At 41.1% G+C, this 23892-nt stretch overlaps 2 protein-coding genes across 5 annotated transcripts in view; one reads left to right on the forward strand and one right to left on the reverse strand.

The window, feature by feature from the left end:
* Positions 1-23892, reverse strand: part of TMEM164 (transmembrane protein 164) — a 386200-nt gene that overhangs the window by 66687 nt on the left and 295621 nt on the right. The gene's annotated exons all lie outside the window — the stretch shown is intronic.
* AMMECR1 (AMMECR nuclear protein 1) overlaps positions 7294-23892 on the forward strand; it is a 115296-nt gene continuing 98697 nt past the window's right edge. For 2 of the 4 annotated variants that reach the window (XM_070290924.1, XM_070290925.1), the window contains exon 1: positions 7295-7938. In XM_070290924.1, the coding sequence (XP_070147025.1) occupies positions 7466-7938 (473 nt within the window). In that variant the 5' untranslated portion in view covers positions 7295-7465. Of the gene's footprint in view, positions 7939-23892 lie in introns of all 4 variants that reach the window. The other 2 variants (XR_011446226.1, XM_070290926.1) reach the window with 2 other exon arrangements.

Consider the following 23892-nt stretch of genomic DNA (forward strand, 5'->3'; position numbering starts at 1 on the left):
TTGAGAGTCCCTTGGACTGCATGGAGATCCAACCAGTCCATTCTGAAGATTTCTTTGGAAGGAATGATGCTAAAGCTGAAACTCCAGTACTTTGGCCACCTCATGCGAAGAGCTGACTCATTGGGAAAGACTTTGATGCTGGGAGGGATTGGAGGCAGGAGAAGGGGACGACAGAGGATGAGATGGCTGGATAGCATCACTGACTCAATGGACGCGAGTCTGAATGAACTCCGGGAGTTGGTGATGGACAGGGAGGCCTGGCGTGCTGCAATTCATGGGGTCGCAAAGAGTCAGACACGACTGAGCGACTGAACTGAACTGAACATTGAAATTATTATTTTAAATAAAAGGTCATTAAGTAAAAAAAAACAAAACAAAAACAAAAAAACAAGCATTAAAGAATGTGGAAAAATAGGAATTCTCACATATTGCAGATGGAATTTGAAAATGGTGCAGCCAGTTTGGAAAACAGTCTGGCCATTCCTCAAAAGGTTACATATGGAATTACCATATGGTATATAGCATATAATTCCATCACTAGCTATATACCCCCAAATGAAAACATACATCCACATAAAAGCTTGTACATGAATATTCATTGCAGCATTATTTATAATAATCAAAAAGTGGAAACAACCCAAATGTCAATCAAGTGATGAATGGATAAACTATAGTATAGCCATATAATGGAATGTTATTCTGCCATAAAAAAGAATAAAGTACTGATAGATGCTACAGCATGGAGGAACCTTGAAAACATGATGTTAAGTGAAATAAGACAAACACAAAAGGACAAATATTGTATGATTCCATTTATATGAAATGTCCAGAACAGGCAAATCTATAGAAACAAAAAATAGGTTTTGCTTGACAGAGGCTTGGGGGTGGGTGGCAGTGGAGAGAATAGAGAATGAATGCTAATGGGTATGGGGATTAGAAAAGTATTCCAAAATTATGTGGCTGCTTGCACAACTCCATGAATATATGAAAAACCATTGAATTTAAATGAGTCGACTGAATGCTTTGTGAATTATACCTTAATATAAAAAAAGAAAGAAGAATCAGAGATATTTGGGGGACTCAGAGCAAGCGAAGCATGGGAAATTTCAAGCCCCTTAGAAAAGTCATAAGCCATCACGAATCATCTGCAGTAGAAGTGGCAACATGGGGAGGGGGTTAGTTAGAGAGAAGCCTGTCAAGTGGTGTGGAAGAAATCCAGAATTCCTTGTGGGGACCTGTGGAGGATGCTGAAGGCAGCTGAGAATTAAGAGGCAGCATAGTTGCTAGGCAGTCGCTGTGGCATGAGTGAACAGACCAATGAGTTTCCTGACCAAATCACTGTGCATTGCCAATAGTGAGAGACTAATCCATAAATTATGGACATTTAAACAGTGAAGAGAGTGAGGCAAAATGAGCTAGACTTCAACTAGGATCCAGCAGAGATTATGGGACTCACTCCCTGCCATGAACTTTAAATCAAATGTTTGCACAAAAGAAAGCTTTAATTCAGAACACAGTTTTACATTTTAATTGACAACCTTAATCTATCCAACCTGTGCCCAACCTGTGCCTCCAGGCAACTGGAGTAGGTGCTCCAGAACATGATGAGATTAATTATAGGGAAACAACTGTATGTTTAAATTAAATTTGGAGGTGGGGCATACTTGCAGTATATACATTTTTTCACCCCACTAAATGCATAGAGGATAGTAGATGAAGTCTTTAAGGAAAAAAGAAGAGTGAAAAAGTCAAGTAAAGATTCTCCAAACTAAACACCTTTGCATTTTGGTTGCTCACAACTCCTGTTCAGTTCAGTTCAATTCAGTTCAGTCGCTCAGTCGTGTCCGACTCTTTGCAACCCCATGAACTGCAGCACACCAGGCCTCCCTGTCCATCACCAACTCGCGGAGTTTACTCAAACTCATGTCCATTGAGTCAGTGATGCCATCCAGCAATCTCATCCTCTGTTGTCCCTTTCTCCTCCCACCTTCAATGTTTCCCAGCATCAGGGTCTTTTCAAATGAGTCAGCTCTTCACATCAGGTGGCCAAAGTATTGGAGTTTCAGCTTCAACATCAGTCCTTCCAATGAACACTCAGGACTGATCTCCTTTAAGATGGACTGGTTGGATCTCCTTGCAGTCCAAGGGACTCTCAAGTCTTCTCCAACACCACAGTTCAAAAGCATCATTTCTTTGGTGCTCAGCTTTCTTCACAGTCCAACTCTCACATGCATACATGACTACTGGAAAAACCATAGCCTTAACCAGACAGACTTTTGTTGGCAAAGTAATGTCTCTGCTTTTTAATATGCTGCCTGGGTTGGTCATAACTTTTCTTCCAAGGTGTAAGGGTCTTTTAATTTCATGGCTGCAGTCACCATCTGCAGTGATTTTTGAACCCCCAAAATAAAGGCTCCCACTGTTTCCACTGTTTCCCCATCTATTTGCCATGAAGTGATGGGACTGGATGCCATGATCTTCATTTTCTGAATGTTGAGTTTTAAGCCAACTTTTTCACTCTCCTCTTTCATTTTCATAAAGAGGCTCTTTAGTTCTTCTTCACTAAGGGTGGTATCATCTGCATATCTGAGGTTATTGATATTTCTCAATATATTACAACTCCCATAACTGCCCAAAATAACATTCATTTTGATCATCTATTCTCTAAAAACTTTCCTTGCTAACCCACAACTAGCTAGTTTTGTGAATTCTTCCACATTCAGTATAGATATTCACATACCTAAATCTTATTGAAGAGTTGATATAACTTTGTCTCAAGGAAATAGCTAGTGAAACAACATTTGATTAACTTGCTTGACAAGAGAAGATATAAATGAAACAACTAGAAAACAGTCAAAAGTAGACCATGGTCCTTTGTCTCATTAATGTGTTCATTAGATAAAGACAGGTTTCAGGAAGGAAGGATCTGACTTGTAATCAAGAAAACAAAAGCTGATTTATCCATTTGAATTGAAAAGCAGGTAAAGAATTTCAGTATTTATTCACATATTCATTCAAATATAAAAGGGAACTGATCACCACCTCTGCCACCACAACCATGTGTCATATGTGTACAAGGTTAGATCAAAGTGGTAGCTAATAATACTACATTCTGCAGTTGTTCAAGGATGACAGTTGAGAAAGTTTGATGACAGAGGATAAAAATAACACTTGTTTGGGCATAAATGGAAGTTTTTTCATTGAACTATGTGAACATTCCTCACGTCACCTACACTGTCAGAAATCTAAGAAAACAATTTTGCAACATTTTTATGTGTTCACTACTCATCAAATCACAATTATTCTTTTTTTTCTGAAATGAAGAATAGCTACTGTAAGCATGAGAATAAATTGAGGTAATGATAAAATAATCAGCAACTATTAGGTATAATTCAATTTCCAGTTTTACTGCAGTTACTAATGTGCATAACCTTTGTTCAAGTAGTTTGTCACAGTTGTGTAACAAAGTGTTTGACAAGAGTTAGTTAATAGCAATTTACAGGCAGATACAGAAGCAGAAATCCTTACAGTATGAATATACTTTGTCAACAAAGAAACTATGGCCTATTTACTTCTTTTTTACTTAAAAGAAACATGGAATCTTTTGCTCCCAGCTTGACAGTCAGTTACAAAAAGCAGAAGGCACCTTAACGTTTCCTCTGGAGGATATTATCACTTCATTCCAGTATCAGCAGCGGGTAGAAACATGTGCTTTATCATACTTTGACCTTTATACTTCAAGTCAAGAGAATCCTAAACAAGGTCAGTTTCCTCATCCAGCATGCACTTTGTGCAGATGTAAAAAAAAGTTTTTTTCCCACAGAATTAGATCTGTGGGTTTTGTGTTTGAATGAAATGTTTATTTCTATGGTGGTGACTTTGCAAGAAAACAAGTGCAGAAGTATTTCCTCAAAGGCTAAAAGGAGGCATTACCACCACCACCACCACTTGCCAAGGGATTTGCAAAGCATCTTGAGGCTCATGGTTAGTATGGGAGACAAGCCAGAATTAGGAGAAGTTAGCACAGAGAGAAAAGGTGGAGCGTTTTCCCCCCCTTTTAGCCAGCCAATTCAACAAAGTCCTTCAGATAGTAACACCTAGTGGTCAGATAATTATGTCTTTTCTACAAGGATTGTATTTGGGTTTGTCTATTTCCTTTATGTTTGGAAGATTTGGGGTTTGCATTTAAAATCCTTGGGTGGAAAGCTATTTTTGTAACTCAACTGGGATGTCCTTGTCTTAGGGTTTCCCATTGCATCAGTCCCCTAGCCTGGACGATAACCATGATAGAGCTTTGTCTTTCAGATGAAATGCAGAACTAAGGACATGACTACTGGTGCTTATTAAAGATTCCCTGCTATTTTCACAAGAGTAGGGGTGTTAGACTCTTGTCTACTGGCCAGATTCTAAATTGGGAGATTACATTCTGCTTTCCTGAATTCCCCCAGCAGAAGCAGCCATCCATGGTATCCTGCTTTGCTTCCTGTGCTACACTGTTGTGTGATGTCATTAAATGGCTCTGCTTTTCTACTCTAGAAGTGACCACTTCTTAGTGGAGTGGTGAATAAATTGGTACCTATTGTCTGATATTGTATTTGTCCTAGTTTCAAACAAATTAAAAGGTAGGCTCTGATAGTTAAGGGTAAAGAACAAAACAAAACACTCTAACGGTACTGGTTGTTGTGAAGCAGTAAAAAAAAAAAAAGAAAGAAAGAAAGAAAGAAAGAAAATCTGCTTTCTCTTCTGCAACACAGACAAATTAATACATTTTTAAAAAAACTACACTAGTGGTTGACAACAAATTGTTATTTTGCCTCCAACAGGAGGATAGTTCTAACAGCAATGATGAGGTTTGAGAGGATGTGATCACATATCACAAACCAGTTAAACCACCTCTTTCGCCTTTAGGTTGAGTCTAACTATCCTAGACAATTGATCTGTCTGTTTCATAAAATCTCTCTTTTAGGAGCGTCTTCATCTTTTCTTCTTAACATATTTCAGTCTTTTTTAATCTTTCCATAAAAATGATGTTCTTGTTTTTATTTAACCTCCAGTCCACCTACTGTAGCTTAATGTCACCATCTTTTATCCATCTCTAGCCTTTTATACTGCACTAGTACTGAGAGGCCGGAGAAGGCGATGGCACCCCACTCCAGTACTCTTGCCTGGAAAATCCCATGGACGGAGGAGTCTGGTAGGTTGCCGTCTATGGGGTCGCGAAGAGTCGGACACGACTGAAGCGACTTAGCAGCAGCAGCAGCAGTAGCAGCAGTACTGAGAGGCAGTGTAGCACAACAACATGGTTTTTGGAGTCAGACATGCCCACGTTAAAATCCATCACTTTATAGGTTGTATGATGTTGGGCAAGTTACTACTGAGGTTCAAGTTCCTCATCTGTAAATGAGCAACCTCTTCAACCTCATGTGAAAATCAAATGACATAATATATTATTCGTAGGGTTATGGGGTAAGATGACAGAGAAGGCAATGGCACCCCACTCCAGTACTCTTGCCTGGAAAATCCCATGGGCGGAGGAGCCTGGAAGGCTGCAGTCCACGGGGTCGCCGAGGGTCGGACACGACTGAGCGACTTCACTTTCACTTTTCACTTTCATGTATTGGAGAAGGAAATAGCAGCCCACTCCAGTGTTCTTGCCTGGAAAATCCCAGGGATGGGGGAGCCTGGTGGGCTGTCGTCTATGGGGTAGCACAGAGTCGGACACGACTGAAGTGACTTAGCAGCAGCAGCAGGGGTAAGATGAGGCATGGTATTTGGCACCCAAAAAGTGCTCAATAAATAGTAGTTATTCATCTGATTAGGTGCACAAATCTGACTCAATTCATAAACTTTTAGAGTGGGGAAGCATACTTCCTGGATTTCAACACAAGTCCCCTGGTAGCTCAGTGGTAAAGAATCCGCCTGCCAATGCAGGAGACACAAGAGACATGGGTTTGATCCCTGAGTCGGGAAGATCCCCTGGAGAAGGGAATGGCAACCCATTCCAGTATTCTTGCCTGGGAAATCCCAAGGACAGAGGAGCCTGGTGGACTACAGTTCATGGGGTTGCAGAAGAGTTGGACATCACTTAGTGACTAAATAACAACAGTGTCATAAACATACTAGGCAGAGAGGCTCAAAATTTGTTGACTTATTTTTCCCCTGGAGTGAAATGAACAGCCCTCACCTATCTGCAAGATATCACATATTTAGCTCAAAGGTGACAAAATCGATCAATCCTCTGATGCCTCCAAATATGTAGATACATCGCTTTGTCTAGATGTTTTGGCAAGGCATAGACACAACACAATAAGCTTAGACTTTCTGTTTCTATGAGGTTTCATTTCTATGAATATTTTACATTTGATTATTGTCTTGGGCGCCCAGAATGGGAGTGACTCAATCAAACGCCTCCTCATCCATCCAAGCATTCTTTGAGAAAATTTTAAAAGAATACTAGCAACTAATTATATACCTGAACAAAATCTTTCAACTTGTGACCAAGTATACTACCCGCCCTGTTTATCTGTAAGATCTGTGCTAACTACAGATATATTTCTAACTGCTTTGTTCCCAAGCCAATCCCCTCTCCCAATAACCCACCGGTGCAAGTTCCAGACCACAGTGAACATCTGTGAATCAGTGAGGTGTTGGTTAGGATTTTATTTTTTGCTTTTAAAGGTCTTTATGGGGCTAGGAAGGAAAGTTGAGGAACACGCATGGGGATATATAGAGTCGATTGGGCTGGAATGTCTGTCAATAAGGACAGAGTGTGTCTCTTTTACCGTATTCTTGGAAAAAAGATTATGTGCGTGTTCAGATGGAGTCACTGCAGTATGGCCCGTTCCCTGACTGATTCATAAGGGGCGATCTCAGGTGTGGAGTTCCAAGCACCTGCTTGATCACACTCCGGCAGTTCAGAACCTCGCGTATTTGAGGCCGGTGGCTCAGGTTCCACTTAATTTGGCTCAGGTGTCACTAACACTCTGTGCAGTGCCCGTCACTGAGTCGTACTTTGGGACTTGGATACTTACTTCAGACTTTCTTGTTTCTCCCCGCTTCCTTCCCATTAGTTTCCCTTTCGCTCCTCCGTCTCCGGGGTGCCCACTTCCTCCCTTTGCTCCCATTCTCCGCTTTCTTCTCTTTCCTTCCTACTGGGCTTCCCGTCTCTCATCCTCGGAGGGCCGCGAGGCTCGAGGCTCAGGCTCGGCTCCGAGGAGGAGGAGGCGCGAGGCCGGCGGGACAGGCGCGAGGTGCCGAGCCGCGAAAGCGCGGGGCGCGCGCCGGGGCGGGGGCGCGCGCGGGCTGGCCGCGTGGCCGGGCGGCCGGACCAGGGAGCGGCGCGCGCGCGCGTGGCCCGCGAGCCCCTGGCGCGCCCCCGGCGGCCGGGGCCGCAGCGTGCTCGCCCCCGCCGCCAGCTCGCCTCACTTATGGGTCGGAAGCGCTGCGTGGGGGAGACTGTTCCAAGATGGCGGCGGGTTGCTGCGGGGTGAAGAAGCAGAAACTGTCCAGTTCGCCCCCCTCTGGCTCGGGTGGCGGTGGTGGCGCCTCCTCCTCCTCCCACTGCAGCGGAGAGAGCCAGTGCCGAGCCGGGGAGCTGGGACTAGGAGGCGCCGGTACGCGGCTCAACGGGCTAGGAGGTCTAGCCGGAGGAGGTAGCGGCAGCGGCTGTACCCTCTCTCCCCCCCAGGGCTGCGGCGGCGGCGGCGGGGGGATCTCCCTGTCGCCCCCTCCGAGCTGCGGAGTGGGGACCCTACTTTCTACCCCGGCCGCCGCCACCTCTCCCTCGCCCTCCTTGTCGTCCGCCGCCTCGTCCTCATCGCCCGGCTCCCGGAAGATGGTGGTGTCAGCGGAGATGTGCTGCTTTTGCTTCGATGTGCTCTACTGTCACCTGTACGGATACCAGCAGCCCCGGACCCCCCGGTTCACCAACGAGCCCTAGTGAGTACCGTGCCCTCCGCCGCCCTCTCCCTTGCGCTCGGGATGGGGCTCAGAGTTGAGGCAAAGTACGAGTCCGCCTCCCCGCCGGCCGCTGCCCCTGCCCCTCTGGCTGCCCCGGGTCCCTGGAGCCACTCTCCCTGAGTACGGGCACCCCGCACTTTCTGCCCTCTGAGACAAGCGCCCCACACTTGGAGAGGGGTGCTGCTGCGAGAGATGGCTCGCTGACTCCCAGAGGTGTTCGCTTTCTCTTTGAGGTAACTTCGAGGAGTTTTGACCCTCTCCTTCGCCACCCCGGCTCCCCATCTCTGGGTTTGGGAGCTCTGGATCCCTCACGGTGTTGACCTCTCCTGGATTGGGTTTCCTTGACCCCCAGTGAAAGTCCCGCCGGTGTTCCCGCCCCGCGTACCATGCACATGGAGCGTTACTATCCCATTGCAGCGTAAAAAATAGCAACTATCCAACTTCTGTTCTGCCAGTGATGGAACTTAGCTCCGGAGCCTATGAGCTTACCCATCTTTTTCCTTTGGGTTTCCTTGTGTCCTGGGGAGGGAAGACACATGTTCCCTTAGTACCTATTTTTATCCGAACTTACCCATTAAAATGTGTTTCTAGTGAAGCGCACCGCTGGCTCTCTCACATTTAAAGAGTGAGTTTTTTTTTTTTTTTAATTCCACCGTCTGGGTAATGGCTCATTCAAAGAGAGCTGTCCCCATAGAGCCACTGTCAGTTTGTACATTACGCGTGCACTCGCTTTTGTGTCTATTTCACTTTTAAGAAACCCATGTTAGGCTTGACGATTCGGGAACTAGTTAAACAGTAAGTGTGTAGGAATTTTTATGGTTTCCTCCGGTTTTGTACTTTTATTTTACCCTTCAAGTGTGTGGTTGAAATTGTTTAAAATAAAACTGTTACAGCTAAAAGCCAGGTTAATGCTAATCCCTGTCCATTTGGATGTGTGGGAGATGGGGCATGTGTTGTTTTTCTAATGTGTACACTTGAGTGTAAACTGACTTTTTGAGTTAAATGCTCAAGACGGAATGTAAAGCCTAAGGAAGGGCAGAATGACAAAGAGGGTGATTGTTTTTCTTATGAGTACTTAGCATCAATGGGTAAAATAATAGAGAAAAATTTCAGTGAAACTTACACTGAAAAGCATCAACCCTTTTTCTGGCTAAGACAAGTGCCCCTTGTCCCCATACCGTAAGTACCTAAATTGATGTTCTTTTAAAACTGCTTCTTTTCATTTTGTGAGATTAGGGGATTAACTGCAACTGGATAGTATAAACACTCTGCCTAGTCTAAAAATATTCATTTAATATGTAAAGTGAAAATTGCAATAAAGTATCCTGGAAATTGTAAATTCGTTTTGTTTTTCTTTGGCTTTGATACTTGAAATGTATTTCATTTTGTATTTTTGCTACTTTCCTGTGGTCTGTGCATTTTCTTTCAGACCTGGTTCCTCTTTGGGCATTGGTTCATAAGAAATGCTTGAAAGAGCAGAGACTGACACTTTGTCAAATTACATATCTTGATAACTTTCATAGTTTCAATTCTAAAAGCTTAAATCCTAAACCCACACCTGTACTTAGCCAATTTGCTTTTTGGTTAGGAAGTAGAATTCATTTTGAAAAAGACTGCCATGTAAAAAAAAAAAAGTCTATGAAATATTTATTAGGTTGAGTCACTTATTTGTGACTTTTCTGCCTTCTCTTGGATGTCTATGGTGTATTAAAGCCAGTCCGGGGATGATACATAGGTTGGCTCAGCAAAGTCATGGAACTGCAAAAATTCTCTCCTGTTTAGTTATATGAGTTTGGCAAAGGCTATTTTACTATTCACGCTCCATTGCTCCAAAGCATATGCGAACACACTTTCAGGAGGTGCTATTTTCACACATTTTAAAGTGAGTTTGGGTTAACTGAATGACTGTAAGAAGAATTTTAAAAGGAAAGTGAGCTTGACCAGCTCATACAGAAACTGCTTTTGAAAGTGTCATTTAAGAGTGGCTACTTTATACACATATTTAAGTATTATTTCTCTAATACCCCACCCACTGGATTTATTTCTCTTGGAATTAAACAGAAAAAATAAGACACCCTTTGACCACTGTGGATATGTTGCAACAATGGTGAAAGAATAATAACTGTTATCATTTAGCAGGCCTTGACTGTGTGTGTCATGTATTCCACCAAACAACAAATTTAGAAGAGACACTGAACATGACCAAGGGGAGAATGGAAGCTCACTTAAGTGGAAAGAGGAGTGCATCTTTATTTTCATTTATCTTAAAGTCATTTTGGAGGTGGACTGTGGACGAATTTAGGAAAACTTCTTCAAAGCAGGGTTTGATCATGGGAGTAAAATAACTAGAATCACTTGACAGTGCCTTAGTAACCAGCACCCATTTTCTTTCTGTTTTACATATTTAATAGCATTGTGTACTTGTTAGTGTGGCTTGGTGTTGGGGGCCATAAGACATAAATAGATACATTGCTCCCCCCCAGAGTTATTAGTATCATGGTGTCATGAGCAGTGCTGTTTAGGTCCTGTCTCTGTCCACCGGAAGACGTGCTTTTGACAGTGGCACATTGTCCTATGGAAAAGCACACCGTTTTAATCCCTTCCCAGGACCTTTCTGCCAAAATGTCGGTCACTGGTGAAATCTGCCTTTTACGGGCTGAGAAGTTCCAGTGACGCTTCCACTCCAGTAGGTTATTAGAAATCTCCATGATCTATCAGTTTCAGGTTTGGCAGGGAGGGTGTCACTATAGGAACAGGCTGTATGGATACAGATTCTTCACTGTATCTGCTGTTTCAACTGTATCAACACAGCACGGTTGCTACTGTTTCCTTGAGTACCTACCTCATTGCAAAGAAGTAGCCGTAGCCGGGGCTTGGGAGGAGAGTGGAAATCTGTTCAGTGGAGGACAGGTAACATTTGTGTTCAGAGTGAGGAATGAATGACTGAATCCTTGGTCTCAGTTGTACAGCCACATGTGCCCACAGAACTAAGGTTCAAAACATGATTTAAAGCAAACATGACTTTAGGTGCATTTTACGATTCACAGAGCTTTGGATTTCTAGATGGGAACGTTATAAGGGATCCACTGTGCCAAGTGTTGAGCCAGTTCTACTCCAGAACTGTCCTTCCCAACTTTGGCTGCACATGGGAATCACTGAAGAATTACTAAAAAGACAGATGCCTGAGTCCCAACCCCAGAGATTCTGATTTAATTGGTCTTGGATAGGGCCTGGGCATCAGGAGTTTTAGAATCTCTCCAGGTGATTTTTTGACATGCAGCTGAGGCAGAGGACCAGTATGTTGTATTCGACTAGGCCTTTCTCCTGAGATTGTGATTAATTTGGTGTGGGGTGGTTCCTGGGCACTCGGATTTTATGAGCCTTCTGAGTGATTTTTGGTAAACAGCCGGTTTGGGGAAACACTTGCAGTGTGGTCTGCAGACACATCACCTGGAACTTGTTCAAAATGTAGGCTCACATACCCCAGCTCAGACCTGCCGAATCTGAATCTGCATTTTGACAAGCCTCCCCAGGTGACTCTTAGGCACATGGAAAAGTTTGGGGAGGTGTGGTTCTCAAACTTTACTTCATAAGCTCCTGTAGTGCTTGTTAAAACACAAATTGCTGGGCCCCATTCCCAGAGTTTCTGATTCAGTCGGTCTGGGGTGGGGCCGTGAATTTGCATTTCAACCAAGCTCCCTGGTGATGCTGCTGCTACAGTTCCCAGGACCACACGTTGAGCCCCGCTGGTTCGGACAGCCGAAGACCTGAATAAAGTACTCGAGCAACTGTAAGGGAATGGCACTTTCACTGTCAGCTTCCAATGTAAAACTTCCTGCTTTCATGCCAATATCCTTTATCGTGCTCTCTTTCTAACTTACACCAGAGAGACTGAATGCTGCCAAGATCATAATAAGAGTCTGAGGTTCTTGGGATGGTTTCAGTCCGAGGTGAGATTGAGGGGAGGAAACCCTTACCTGGAAACGTGCAGTATGATTTTAGGTGTTTTTTTCCCAGAAATTGTTAAATGTGAGGAGCACATTTTAGGAATAAAAGCAGCTCAGATATGATATCTTTAAGTGAGTTTTATTGATTTTACTAACTAAAGCCCCCTTCTGTTCCCATAAAAAAAATGCTTTGATGATTAGCTCACTAAATAACATGTTGTCATAAGATTTTAAAAGCTTTTTGCTCACACTTATGCTTGCTGGATTGCATTTTAAGAATTTCCCTCATTAACAAAGAAACATAAAAGGATCCTGCTAAGGCACTGGGATTGTTCAGTCTTATATCTTTAATACTGTGTTGCATGTCACATCCCATGAACTTTTATTTTAATCTTCTTACCACCTTTGAAGTTAATGCAGTACTACATTTTGTATAAACCAGAGCACATAAAAAATACTTTACTATTAAACATCAATAAGTGTGTTTTCCCCCATTGCAGTGAACAAAATGTATTTTTTAAAAAATCCACTCTTGGACATGCAGATTTTCAGATACCCTCATCAGGTGTTTGAACAATTACCTTTTTCTTGTCTTGTCACAGTAGTCAAATTACTGTTTGTCGGTGTGCTTGGGAGGAATTGGGTTGCTGTAGGGAGGTGAGAGGTAGGCACTTTGTTTCATTAGAACAGTAATGATCCTATCACATGTTAGTAAGAAGGATGATTTGATAATACAGCTCAGGTCAAAATGATATTAAATCAGCATTTTAAGCACAGACTATTTCTGTTAAGTCCCTTTTGGATGAAGACTGACCAGAATAGCTGGAAGATGTGTGTTTCTCCTAGATGATGCTACTAAGCCATTACAGATTTCCTCATCTATGCTAGTGTAATGATCGTAATGTATAGTTCTTTTAAAATAATAGTCTGAAAAATTGTTGAGCATTTTGGGAGGTATTATATGGGTTGTTTTTCAACAAGGTCTATTTCCATTGGAAGGCAATCTGGTGTCCTATCTTACAGAAAAGAAAGCAGGGCATGCCCCCAGTTGTCATTTATGCTGTGAAAACCTTCAGTGACTGAAATGGTAGGCTATAGAAATATAAATTACAAAATTATTTTTACATCCATGCATGAAGGTGTATGTAGGGCAAGGTATATTTAGTTACAAAGGAAAACTCGATGCTTATTTTACCTTCTTCCCCATATGGCCAAAGGGAGTGATAACCTAGCTCATAATTTTTCGTGCTTATGAATTGTGTTTGTGCTACATTCAGGTCCCAGTTAGTTGATAGCAACCAAGAAGGACCTCTCAGTCCAGTGGGAAGAAAGACCACTACTGAGAAAGAGAAAACTGCTCTGTTAGCCCACGCATATATTGTTTTTTTCTCTAAGTATGTGTTTCTCAGAAACAGACTAACATTCACATTGTTGTCTTTAAAAGACTGCACACTTTTTGCAATTGTGTTAAAACACTATATCCTATTACTGCAGTTTATTATAATTTTGGAGTCAGTTGTGCTTCCCATTAACAGACCATCTTTTTGAGAACGTATGTGTGTGAAACACTAAAACTTGTGCAATGAGATTCGTCAGAGTTCCCTGTTTCAATAGGCGTTTTTCTGTTCTCTCCATGTCGCACATGCTTGCCTGTTTTAAAGCAGCACAATGACCAGGGCTTTTACATTTAAATTTTCTTAAATAGTCTTTTTTCCCCCCCAACTTGTGTAATAATGTCTTTTTGATACTGTTCTGAATCAATTAAGCTAAGTGCATGAGGACCAGCAGTAAAACCCAGGGGCTGCCAAGAATGGACCTTCAGTGTGTAAGCTGTCTTTCCACAATCAGTAATTGGGCAGTTGCTCAGAGGACACTGGAGACAGTGTGGGAAGCCAGTGGTTGTGTAGGTGGGAAGAGTAGATTCCCAACAGTGAACTTATTTAGAGTTGAGCTTCTGTAGTTACAGTGTTGCTAAGAGCAAAAATGAGCCACAAGCTTATGTAGTAGAAAGAAAAGTGCCCAAAGGAAAAAGTATGGTGTAATAATGTAGTTGGTTGGGTGGGGCATATTTTATGTTTGGTCCAACCATAAGTGGCATCTTTTCTATCACGTGTGGGTGTATTTTCTACAGCTGTTAGTGTACCATACTTTCAAACTTGCTCACCTGTAAAAATGTTAGTGTTGAATAGCTGAGTGGAAATTATATGTCACTGGGGAAGAAACCTGTTTTTTTTTTTTTTTTTCTTATTAGCATATACACTTCGCTGAGTTCCGTGGTTGGAAACTAGAGAAATAGAAGAATAATTCTATCCTCACAGAGCTCACAGTGTTGTTTAAGATATGATACTTAACATGCTTGCAGAGCAATATATAGATGATTATAGGTGAATTAGACGCATGAAAAGTACTCTGCATGAGCATGGTAATGACATGGGGTATAGGAGTGGCCAAGAAGAAGGCTTTGGGGAGAGGACAACTTTCGAGCCAGGTTTTTAAACGGCAGAAGCACAGAGATTATTGGTAAGAGCCTGTGAACAGTAGATCTAGAAGTCTTACTTGGTTGTTCTCAAACCGGTTGCTGTCACCGCCACACCCCTTGCCACAGCACTTGGGGATTCCCAGCAGCTGTCTTCAGTCAGCAACTTAAACACTCAGCATTTGCCATACCACTCCCCTTGCTCTAAGCTCATAAAACTTCAAGGAAATGGAAAGTAGCCTTTTGGCTTGGGAACCTTCTGAGAATGCTGCATGAGAAATATTGGATCTGATTATAGTTTTTCATGTTAGGAAGGAAACAGAATTTGTAGACGAGTCCTCTAGAATGCAGGATGAATTAGAAGAGGAGTCTAAAGGTAGGAGAGAACAGTGAGACTTAAGGTGATGAGGGCACAAGGAATGGACCCCAGGGACATAGTTTGTGAATCTAGGAAGGTTGGAAAATCAAGAAGTGGAAGGAGTTATCAGTGTATGCAGGGACTCGCACTCTAGGGCCAGGTTTTGTGTAGGAGTGTGGAAAGGTCCCAGCTCACCTGTTTTTTGGCTCCCATCATTGCCTCTTCTTTTCTTGGCTCTGTGCCTAGCTATTCTTGTGCTCAGGAAAAGTTTGTTCAACAGCTCTGTTGGAATTGCTGTGAAATTTGATTCAAGTGTAAGGACCTTCCTTCCACCTTTCACCTATTCCCAACTGTATCTAATTTGAGAGAAAGGAGTAGAAGACATGTTGGTTTGATTGAATTTGGATTGACTATGAAGATAGCTGAGATAGCTTTTGGACAAGGACCTGAAATTAGGTGATTGCATGTGAGTAAAGAGGCATTATGGGGGGAAATCTACCAAATTCCCATTGCTGGGGCAGGTGAATGTAAGAGAGGCTCTGAACATAATTCAGAATTTATAAATCTGAGGAACCAGGAGGAACGGTGGTGCCACTAAAAATCATGGTGGCGGAGGGGATCAGTTCAGTCGTTTAGTCGTGTCCCTCTTTGTGACCCCGTGGACTGCAGCACGCCAGGCTTCCCTGTCGATCACCAACTCCTGTAGCTTGCTCAGACTCATGTCCATTGAGTTGGTGATGCCATCCAACCATCTCATCCTCTTTCGTCCCCTTCTCTTCCTGCCTTCAATCTTTCCCAGCATCAGGGTATTTGCCAGTGAGTCAGCTCTTTGCATCAGGTGGCCAAAGTATTGGAGCTTCAGCATCAGTCCTTCCGATGAATATTCAGGACAAATTTCCTTTAGGATAGACTGGTTTGATCTCCTTGCAGTCCAAGGGACTCTCAAGAGTCTTCTAGAAATAAATAATTGGTCTGGTGAAATCAGATTTTTAATATGTATATTTCAGGTGTTGGCAGTTATCAATGTCATTTCTTTTTTAATTAACAGCCACAGAGCAGCAAAGAGCTATTGTGATGATTTGGTTGGTCTCTTGGGATCTCTTCAACCTCCCTTTCTCCCCCGCTGCAGCTTTGAGCTGCTGAGATGGGTAGAGATCAGTGATAGTTTTCAGCTTTGTCAGTGGAAATACTGACAGAATGTTGGGTTCCCTACTGTAGGTTTATATATTTTCTCAGTCTTCAGGCTTATCAGTTTGAAAGCAGTCAGTGAATTTTTAATTTCCTTATGTGTATATCATAGCATAGCTTTCAACAAAATAGAGCCTTGTGGAAGACCATCTCAGGAACTTGTAATTTTAGGTCTTAGATGAAAGGAAATTTCTGAAGGATAGAAAGTACTGTCTGGTAGGTCCTGTGTCCTCAAGCTTAGAAAGTAAAGAATCAAACTGGATCTGTTTTGCATCCTTGCTCATTGATCAAAGAGAGTTATTATCAATGGAAAGGATCAGCCATATTGCTTTGTGATCTTTGCAATCTTCAGTGGATGGGCAAATGTGAAAAATTCTGCTTGAGTACAGGCCTACTAATTCTAGTTTTTAAAATAAGGTCTGTGATAGTCTTGATGATTCTTGCCTTTCCTCTATCTGTTTCATTTTACAGATAATCCACACTGTGACCCAAAGCCACATGCAATGCTGGGAGAGCACAGTTGACTGTATTATGCAATATCCTGCCGGAAGATGCTGACCAGCTCTCTAGTAATGGAAAGTAGTGAGATTGACCTAACTGCCTATGTAGCTTGCCTTGCCATTCCATATACTTTCTGTAAGCATATTACACACAACTCTAGTTAACATATCTTATGGTGAGATCTTAGATTGCTGCAGGGTGGTGACACCAGATTCTCAGCTTTGCTTCAGGCACTGGTGGATCTTTGAGTCATTCTCATAGTATGGAATTTATGAAAAATCAGCTTTGGTGTTGTCATCCTGAAGGCCACCGCACTGTGTCTGCCTCAAAGAAATTCTCCCGTGCTAGTCACATTGATGTGCTTCTTCTCTGTGACTTTAGTATTGCTTATGTAGCCTAAAAATCACATGGTTAAGTGTAGGTAGTTTGGGGTGCAAATAAGTTATATAACCGGTAAAACTTAGACTTCAAGCACAAACCTTATTGTAGTAAGAGAAATACTCTCTGCATCCTGATTTTGAACAGCAGTGAGGTAAGTGTTTAGATGATGGGTGCTTTTTTCACTTAAAAAAAAAGATGGTAAGTGGAAGACAGTGTTGCTGATTTATTCACTAAAGAAGAATTTCATGAAGTCTTCTGGCCTTTTTTCCATGTTAGATTATTGTTCTCAATGCATTTTGTCAAATTCCCCATGATTAAAACAAACTCTCATGCTTCTTTTGTATTAAGAACAAAATCTTCCCAATAGCTTGGCCAGGTACTTGATTTTGTGGAATAGCTCTTTGATGGTAGGAGTAGGGGGCCAGGCAGTCAGTGATTAAAAATTCTTATTCAATTCGTGGATCCATCTGCCCCACACCCTTGTCAGTTCAAACTCCACCCCCCCCCCATGAGAACAAATAGGAATGATACTGCTTTCTATTTCTCTAACACTAATGAAGTGATATGTGGTTTGTGGTATATTTCACTCCACAAACTCCTCTAACCATTGCCCTGTTCAGCAAGTTGTTTTGCAGAAATCCACCCTTTCACACTGAAAGCAAAGCTCTGTGGAGAAAGAGAGTCACATAGAGCTGGAGGTAGGAGTAGAGGGCATGTGGGAATCAGGGAAGGAGAAAAAATAAGATTGTTGTCAAATAAGGTGACACCTGGATTGAGGGCAGATAAAGGGACCGAGTGCCAAGTCTGGAGCAGGACTGTTACAAGAGGCGTATTTTACATGATACAAACCTAGGTGTTCTTCCTTTAGGACCAAGGGTTGGTGGCACTCTGGTTAGAAAGAAATGATGGCTTCCAGCCACAGATGCACAGCATGACGTTTAACAACATAAGAGAGCTTGTGTATGAGTCCCCCAAGTGCTCCCTAGAGACCACGTTGATAATCATTCATATTGTGTCCTCGGATTGAGGCCTCTGGGTGAGTTTAGACAAGTAGCTTAAGTATTTTGTTTAGTCACTCAGTTGTATCCGACTCTTTGCTTAAGTATAGCCCAAGTGGATAAATGTTGCCGCTCTCCGGTCATTAATCCTTTTTTTCTTAATGTGTCAATGAGTATAGTTACAAATCCTCAGGTATTCAGATGTGTCTTATTTTTAGGCCCATGTATTTAGGTATTAATAGCCTCTTCTTAGACGTAGGAAGTTTCTTTTATATAGCTTGCTCACAGATATTCTCTATCACAAAGATTATGAAACAGATACTATGAAAGGAGAGACCCAGCTGTAATTTCTGAATGCAGAATACAGTCGTATGAAGGCATCCTACTTAGCATGCTCAGCTCACTGTACCTTGTCTCCAGTGTCTCTTTAACAGGACCCACTATGGTCAGTTTAGTTTGTACATTACATTCTCAGAGATAACTGGAGCACCAGCTGTTTTTGGTTAATGACTTCCTCTTCTATCATATAGATGTATATCAATTTTAGCAAGTATTTTTTATTGTGGTAAAAAATACATAACATGTGATTGATCCTGTCAACATGTTTTTAAGTGTATAGTACTGTTAACTATAAGCACCATGTTTAGCTCATTTTTAAAGGTAAGTAATAGTGTCTCTACCTCAAGCAACTAAGTTTTCATAGGAATGTTGGAATCTTTTAAAATGTCATCTCACCAACCCATATTAGAGATTCATGAAGCCTATATGCAGGAGAGCCTAATTTAGACTTTGAAGTATAATTTATTTTTCCACACTTATTGAAAATTATGAATAAACTAGATTCAAGGCATTATAGGCAGAAACAACCATTTAAAAAAAGTTAAATTTCAAGCTAGTAGCATTTCAGTTAGTATTTGACCTGGCATTTATCATTTCTTTTACTAGTACACAGAAGAATTATACAACACCGATCTTAATGACCCAGATAACCACAATGGTGTGATCACTCACCTAGAGCCTTGGAGTGCGAAGTCACGTGGGCCTTAGGAAGCATGACTATGAACAAAGTTAGTGGGGGTGATGAAATTCCAGCTGAGCTATTTCAAATTCTAAAAGTGCAGCTGTTAAAGTGCTGCACTCAGTATGCCAGCATATTTGGAAAACTAAGCCATGACCACAGGACTGGAAAAGGTCAGTTTTCATTCCAATCCCAAAGAAGGGCAATGCCAAAGAATGCTCAAACTACCGCACAATTGCACTCACTTCACATGTGAGCAAAGTAATGCTCAAAATTCTCCAAGCCAGGCTTCAACAGTATGTGAACTGAGAACTTGCAGATGTTCAAGCTGGATTTAGAAAAGGCAGAAGAACCAGAGGTCAAATTGCCAACATCTGTTGGATCATAGCAAAAGCAAGAGAATTCCAGAAAAACATCTACTTCTGCTTCATTGACTGTGCCAAAGCTTTTGACTGTGTGGATCACAACAAAAATGTGGAAAATTCTTAAAGAGATGGGACTCCCAGATCACCTTATCTGCCTCCTGAGAAACATGTATTCAGGTCAAGAAGCAACAGTTAGAATTGGACATGGAGCAATGGACTGGTTCCAAATTGGGAAAGGAGTACATCAAGGCTGTATATTATCACCCAGTTTATTTTACTTATGCAGAGTACATCATGTGAAATACTTGGCGGGATGAAGCACAAGCTGGAATCAAGATTGCTGGGCGTAATATCAATAACCTCAGATATGCAGATGATACCACCCTAATGGTAGAAAGCAAAGAACTAAAGAGCCTCTTGATGAAGGTGAAAGAGGAGAGTGAAAAAGCTAGCTTAAAACTGAACATTCAAGAAACTAAGATCATGATAATCCAGTCTCATCACTTCATGGCAAATAGATGGGGATACAAAGGAAACAGTGAGAGGCTTTATTTTTTTGGACTCCAAAATCACTGCAGGTGGTGACTGTAGCCATAAAATTGAAAGATGCTTGCTCCTTGGAAGAATGGTATGACAAACCTAGACAGCGTATTAAAAAGCAGAGACATTACTTTGCTAACAAAGGTCCATCTAGTCAAAGCTGTGGTTTTTCCAGCAGTCATGTACGATTGTGAGAGTTGGACTGCAAAGAAGGCTGAATGCTGAAGAATTGATGCTTTTGAACTGTGGTGTTGGAGAAGACTCTTGTGAGTCCCTTGGACTGCTCTTGAACTATGGTGTTGGGGAAGACTCTTGAGAGTCCCTTGGACTGCAAGGATATCAAACCAGTCTATCCTAAAGGAAATTAGTCCTGAATATTCATTGGAAGGACTGATGCTGAAGCTCCAGTACTTTAGCCACCTGATGGGAAGAGCTGACTCATTTGAAAAGACCCTGATGCAGGGAAAGATTGAAGGCAGGAGAAGAAGGGGACAACAGAGTACGAGATGGTTGGATGGCTTCACCGACTCAATTGACATGAGTTTGAGCAAACTCCAGGAGATGGTGAAGGACAGAGAAGCCTGGCATGCTGCAGTCCATGGGGTCACAGAGAGTTGGCCATGAGTGAGCAACTGAACAAGAACAAATACTGACTCCGTGTGTTCAAACAGAGGTTGATTTTCTAGCTTTCCTCTTGGGTTATTATCTCATCTTCTATTTTTTTAGGGCTTTCTAATGAATTTCCTAATAATAATATAAGGAAACATCTGTGACAGGTAGGAGTTTGGCCCTTGTTCACCCACTTTTAAAGGTGGAGGGTGGGACCAAGGCATTAAAGAAGAACATTAGTTTTGACAGTTAATCCTGATGTTTCTTAGAAAATGTGTTTTCTAGAGAGACTGAAAATTGGAAGACACCTTGTCTCATAGGATATTATAAGTAAGGCGTTTCAGTCCATATGTTTGTGTTTTGAAATGACTTCTTATAGTGTACATACTTGTTTCTAATGGAAAGCTTACTTCTTAATGTGTTAATAGCATCTGTGAAATAATGGATATGGTCAAGTCAGGGGTTTTCAAAGTTGTTTATTTGCTCTGTTGTCTGCACAATCATATGAGGTTCTTTATTAGCAGAGGTGCAGACATTTTTAATAGCATCACTGAATTATAATGCATTAATTTGGATTTTGGAGAAGTTTCTAGCTTCTTTCATTTAGAGATGCCTTTGCACTTCTAAAAGAGAAAATAGAATTTTCACCATGATTATCCCTTTGCTTATAGTCATTTAAAAATGAGTATTTGTTTAAGCTTCAAGACTTATTTGCCAGCATTATCTTAAGACAGTATGTTTTCATCAAAACTTATCTCTATTCTAAGCTAGTACTACTCTTCATATTATGGTTAATTCTAATATTTCCATTCAACAAGTGATATAAGTGTTGTGGGCGGAACACTGTGGTAGTCTCCTTTTTGGGTGCGGGTGGGTGTTCTATAAGATAGGCATAAGCCATACGTCCTGCCTTTAAAAGGCTTGCAGTCATATTGAGGAGACAAGATTCAGGAAACAAATAATGAAGTCACATATGACTTATTGGCCAAGTGAATGATGGAAACAATGAGGTCTGGAGGAGTTTGGACAAAGATGAATGTGAGCTGGGGTTATGTAAGAGGGTTTCATGGACAAAGTAGCGTTTGGGCTGGGTAGACCTTTTTCGTAGATAGATCAAGCATTCTAGACAGAGAATCAATTTAAAGATAACAGAGGTCAGAATGAGCACTAGACAGTAGTCAATGGATGCCGCAAAGGTAGATTAAAGTGGGGGAGATCCTAGCAAGAAAGGAGATGCATCAGGATACTGTTGCTATAATTCAAACATTTGGAAATGAAAGTCTGCCAGTTGACAATTTTAAACTATTAATGGCTTGTGAATTGCTTCTTTCTTGGTAAAGTTTCCCTTTTGTCCAGTTAATTATGCCTCAGCAGCTTCTTTAATGTCTTGAATGTCATGAAGCCTGGACAAGAGACTAGGAAATAACACATGTAGGAGTCTGCTGTGTATGCAAAGTTCTTTCATTCATCAATAGACATTCAGCATAAGTCAGATTAACATTGGTTATATCTTCCTTTGCCTGAGTGTCTTTTATGTTCAGTGTTCTTTTTTTCTTCCAAACTTCAGTGTCTCAAACATGAAGTTGGGAAAACTGAATAGCTACAAATATTATGTAATTGAAAAAATAAACTACTCTAATTATTATGGAATTAAATGGCTGTAAGCCATTTTTTTCCTCCCTAAATTAATGAGAAAAGTTAACTTGGACGTTGCAAATGTAACCCATATAAGGTAGGTACTGGGAATTATAATAATTATAGGGGGATTGTGTACTAACTATTGAATGATGTCATTAGTTAAATTAGCTTTAGATTAGTCTAGTGGGTGTATTCCTTATGGTTCTTAACGTGTCCTACTCAAGAATGTTACAACTGTTAAGACACAAACTATATAAGCAAAATCATTAAAGGTTTTATAGTATTATTTAGAAACAAAGTTCTCAAATAGCTTCCTGAATTATAATAGAACAGCATGTTTTTATTTTATGCTGAACAATTGCCCTTTGAAGACAAAAGAGCAAAATTCTCAGTCTTTAGTTGATAATTTGTCTTTAATTACACTAAGTTACAGGTTTAGAATCCCCAAATTCTTCTTCAGTGATCATTGTAAAATTTTATTTCAGTAACTCACTTTTTTTAAATTCTCTAGAATATATTTCAGAATATAAGGAGATTATTTTGAAACTATGAGACTGTCTCTGACAGGTTTTAGCCACATAAACATGGACATTGTGCCAGCATACTCAGGATGTAAAGGAAGAAAAAATACATGAGCACAATGCTCATGAATAGTGTTCTCTATGTAGTCAGTTTATGTTTATAAGTAAATGAGCTCTCCCTTAAGTCATAGCGTTGAATTATGAATAATCTGTAACTTGAAGTATCTATTACTATAGCGAGGTGAAGAAACACCAGATATGAAAAGAAAATAGTGGTAGTGAAATGTTTTTGAAGAAGGATGGATTTTGGCCTACGTAGGTGATCACAGATCCCTGCCACACAGTAGGGTAGGAGGCCAAATGGAATCTAGTGATTTCTTTGGACAGATCACACAAAGGTCCTTGATCACCCAAAGGTCCTTGATCACCCTCAGTATGCTTAAAATCTTTATTAACAAAGGTGCATGCCCTTCCTTGTCAGGGGAAGGAGAGGTAATTTTGTTTATACAGGGCTGAACCACTTAGATGCCAATTTCATTTTTCACAGGCTTCAAACAATAGGCATGTTAAATAGGCAGTGGCCTCTATGGTGTAGAGCACAACCAAGGCTCCATTTTGATGTGGCAAGAGAACAAGCAAATCCCAATTTTAAAGTGAAACTTTGCTGTATTTTATTCAGTTCAACCTAGAGAAATTCAGGTTCATTTTTACAGAAAAGGAGTGTTTTAGTCTTGAAACTTTTGTTCACTTTTTCATGAAGAGTTGTAATTATTTGTCACCCCATAATAACCATTCATTAACCCTTTATTAACTTAAATAACCTGCACCAACCCAGCAGGGTCAGTGGTGCTTTCCTGTTCTCCGAATTGTTGTTGTATTTATCTGAATGCTTTTAATTCATAGTCTCTCATACCCCAAAATTGAAGCCCAAATCCAGGAAGATCCTTCTCTTCCCCTTCCTCAACATAGTTTTTCTGTGGAGCTTCATCATTTTTGAAAGCAGTAGTCTTGAATATCTGAAGGCTTGGTAGCAACTGCATAATAGAATTTTGACCACTTAAATCCTAGCAGTGTTGAACCATTTTGCATTATCTAGAAAGCTATTTGCTGGTCCTGCTAGTTTTGCAATTTGGGGAGGTGATGGAGTAATGGTGATAAATAGGTTGTGAATTTATGACTTTCAGGATTTTTCAAACTGGATTTAATATCTAAAGGAGTACTTAAACATTGTTTAAGTGGACTGATGAATTCCGAGCAGTGCCAGATCTCAAAGATTTCTAGGTTTTCTAGGCAGTTTAAAAGCAGAGAATAAGTGAGATATTCTATTGTGCTCCTTCTTGTGCTTTACCTTAGTGGATATCTTATGTGTATCTTTTTCTTATGTGTATAACTG

The sequence above is a fragment of the Ovis canadensis genome, chromosome X (genome assembly GCF_042477335.2).
Source record: "Ovis canadensis isolate MfBH-ARS-UI-01 breed Bighorn chromosome X, ARS-UI_OviCan_v2, whole genome shotgun sequence".
NCBI classification, from domain to species: domain Eukaryota; kingdom Metazoa; phylum Chordata; class Mammalia; order Artiodactyla; family Bovidae; genus Ovis; species Ovis canadensis.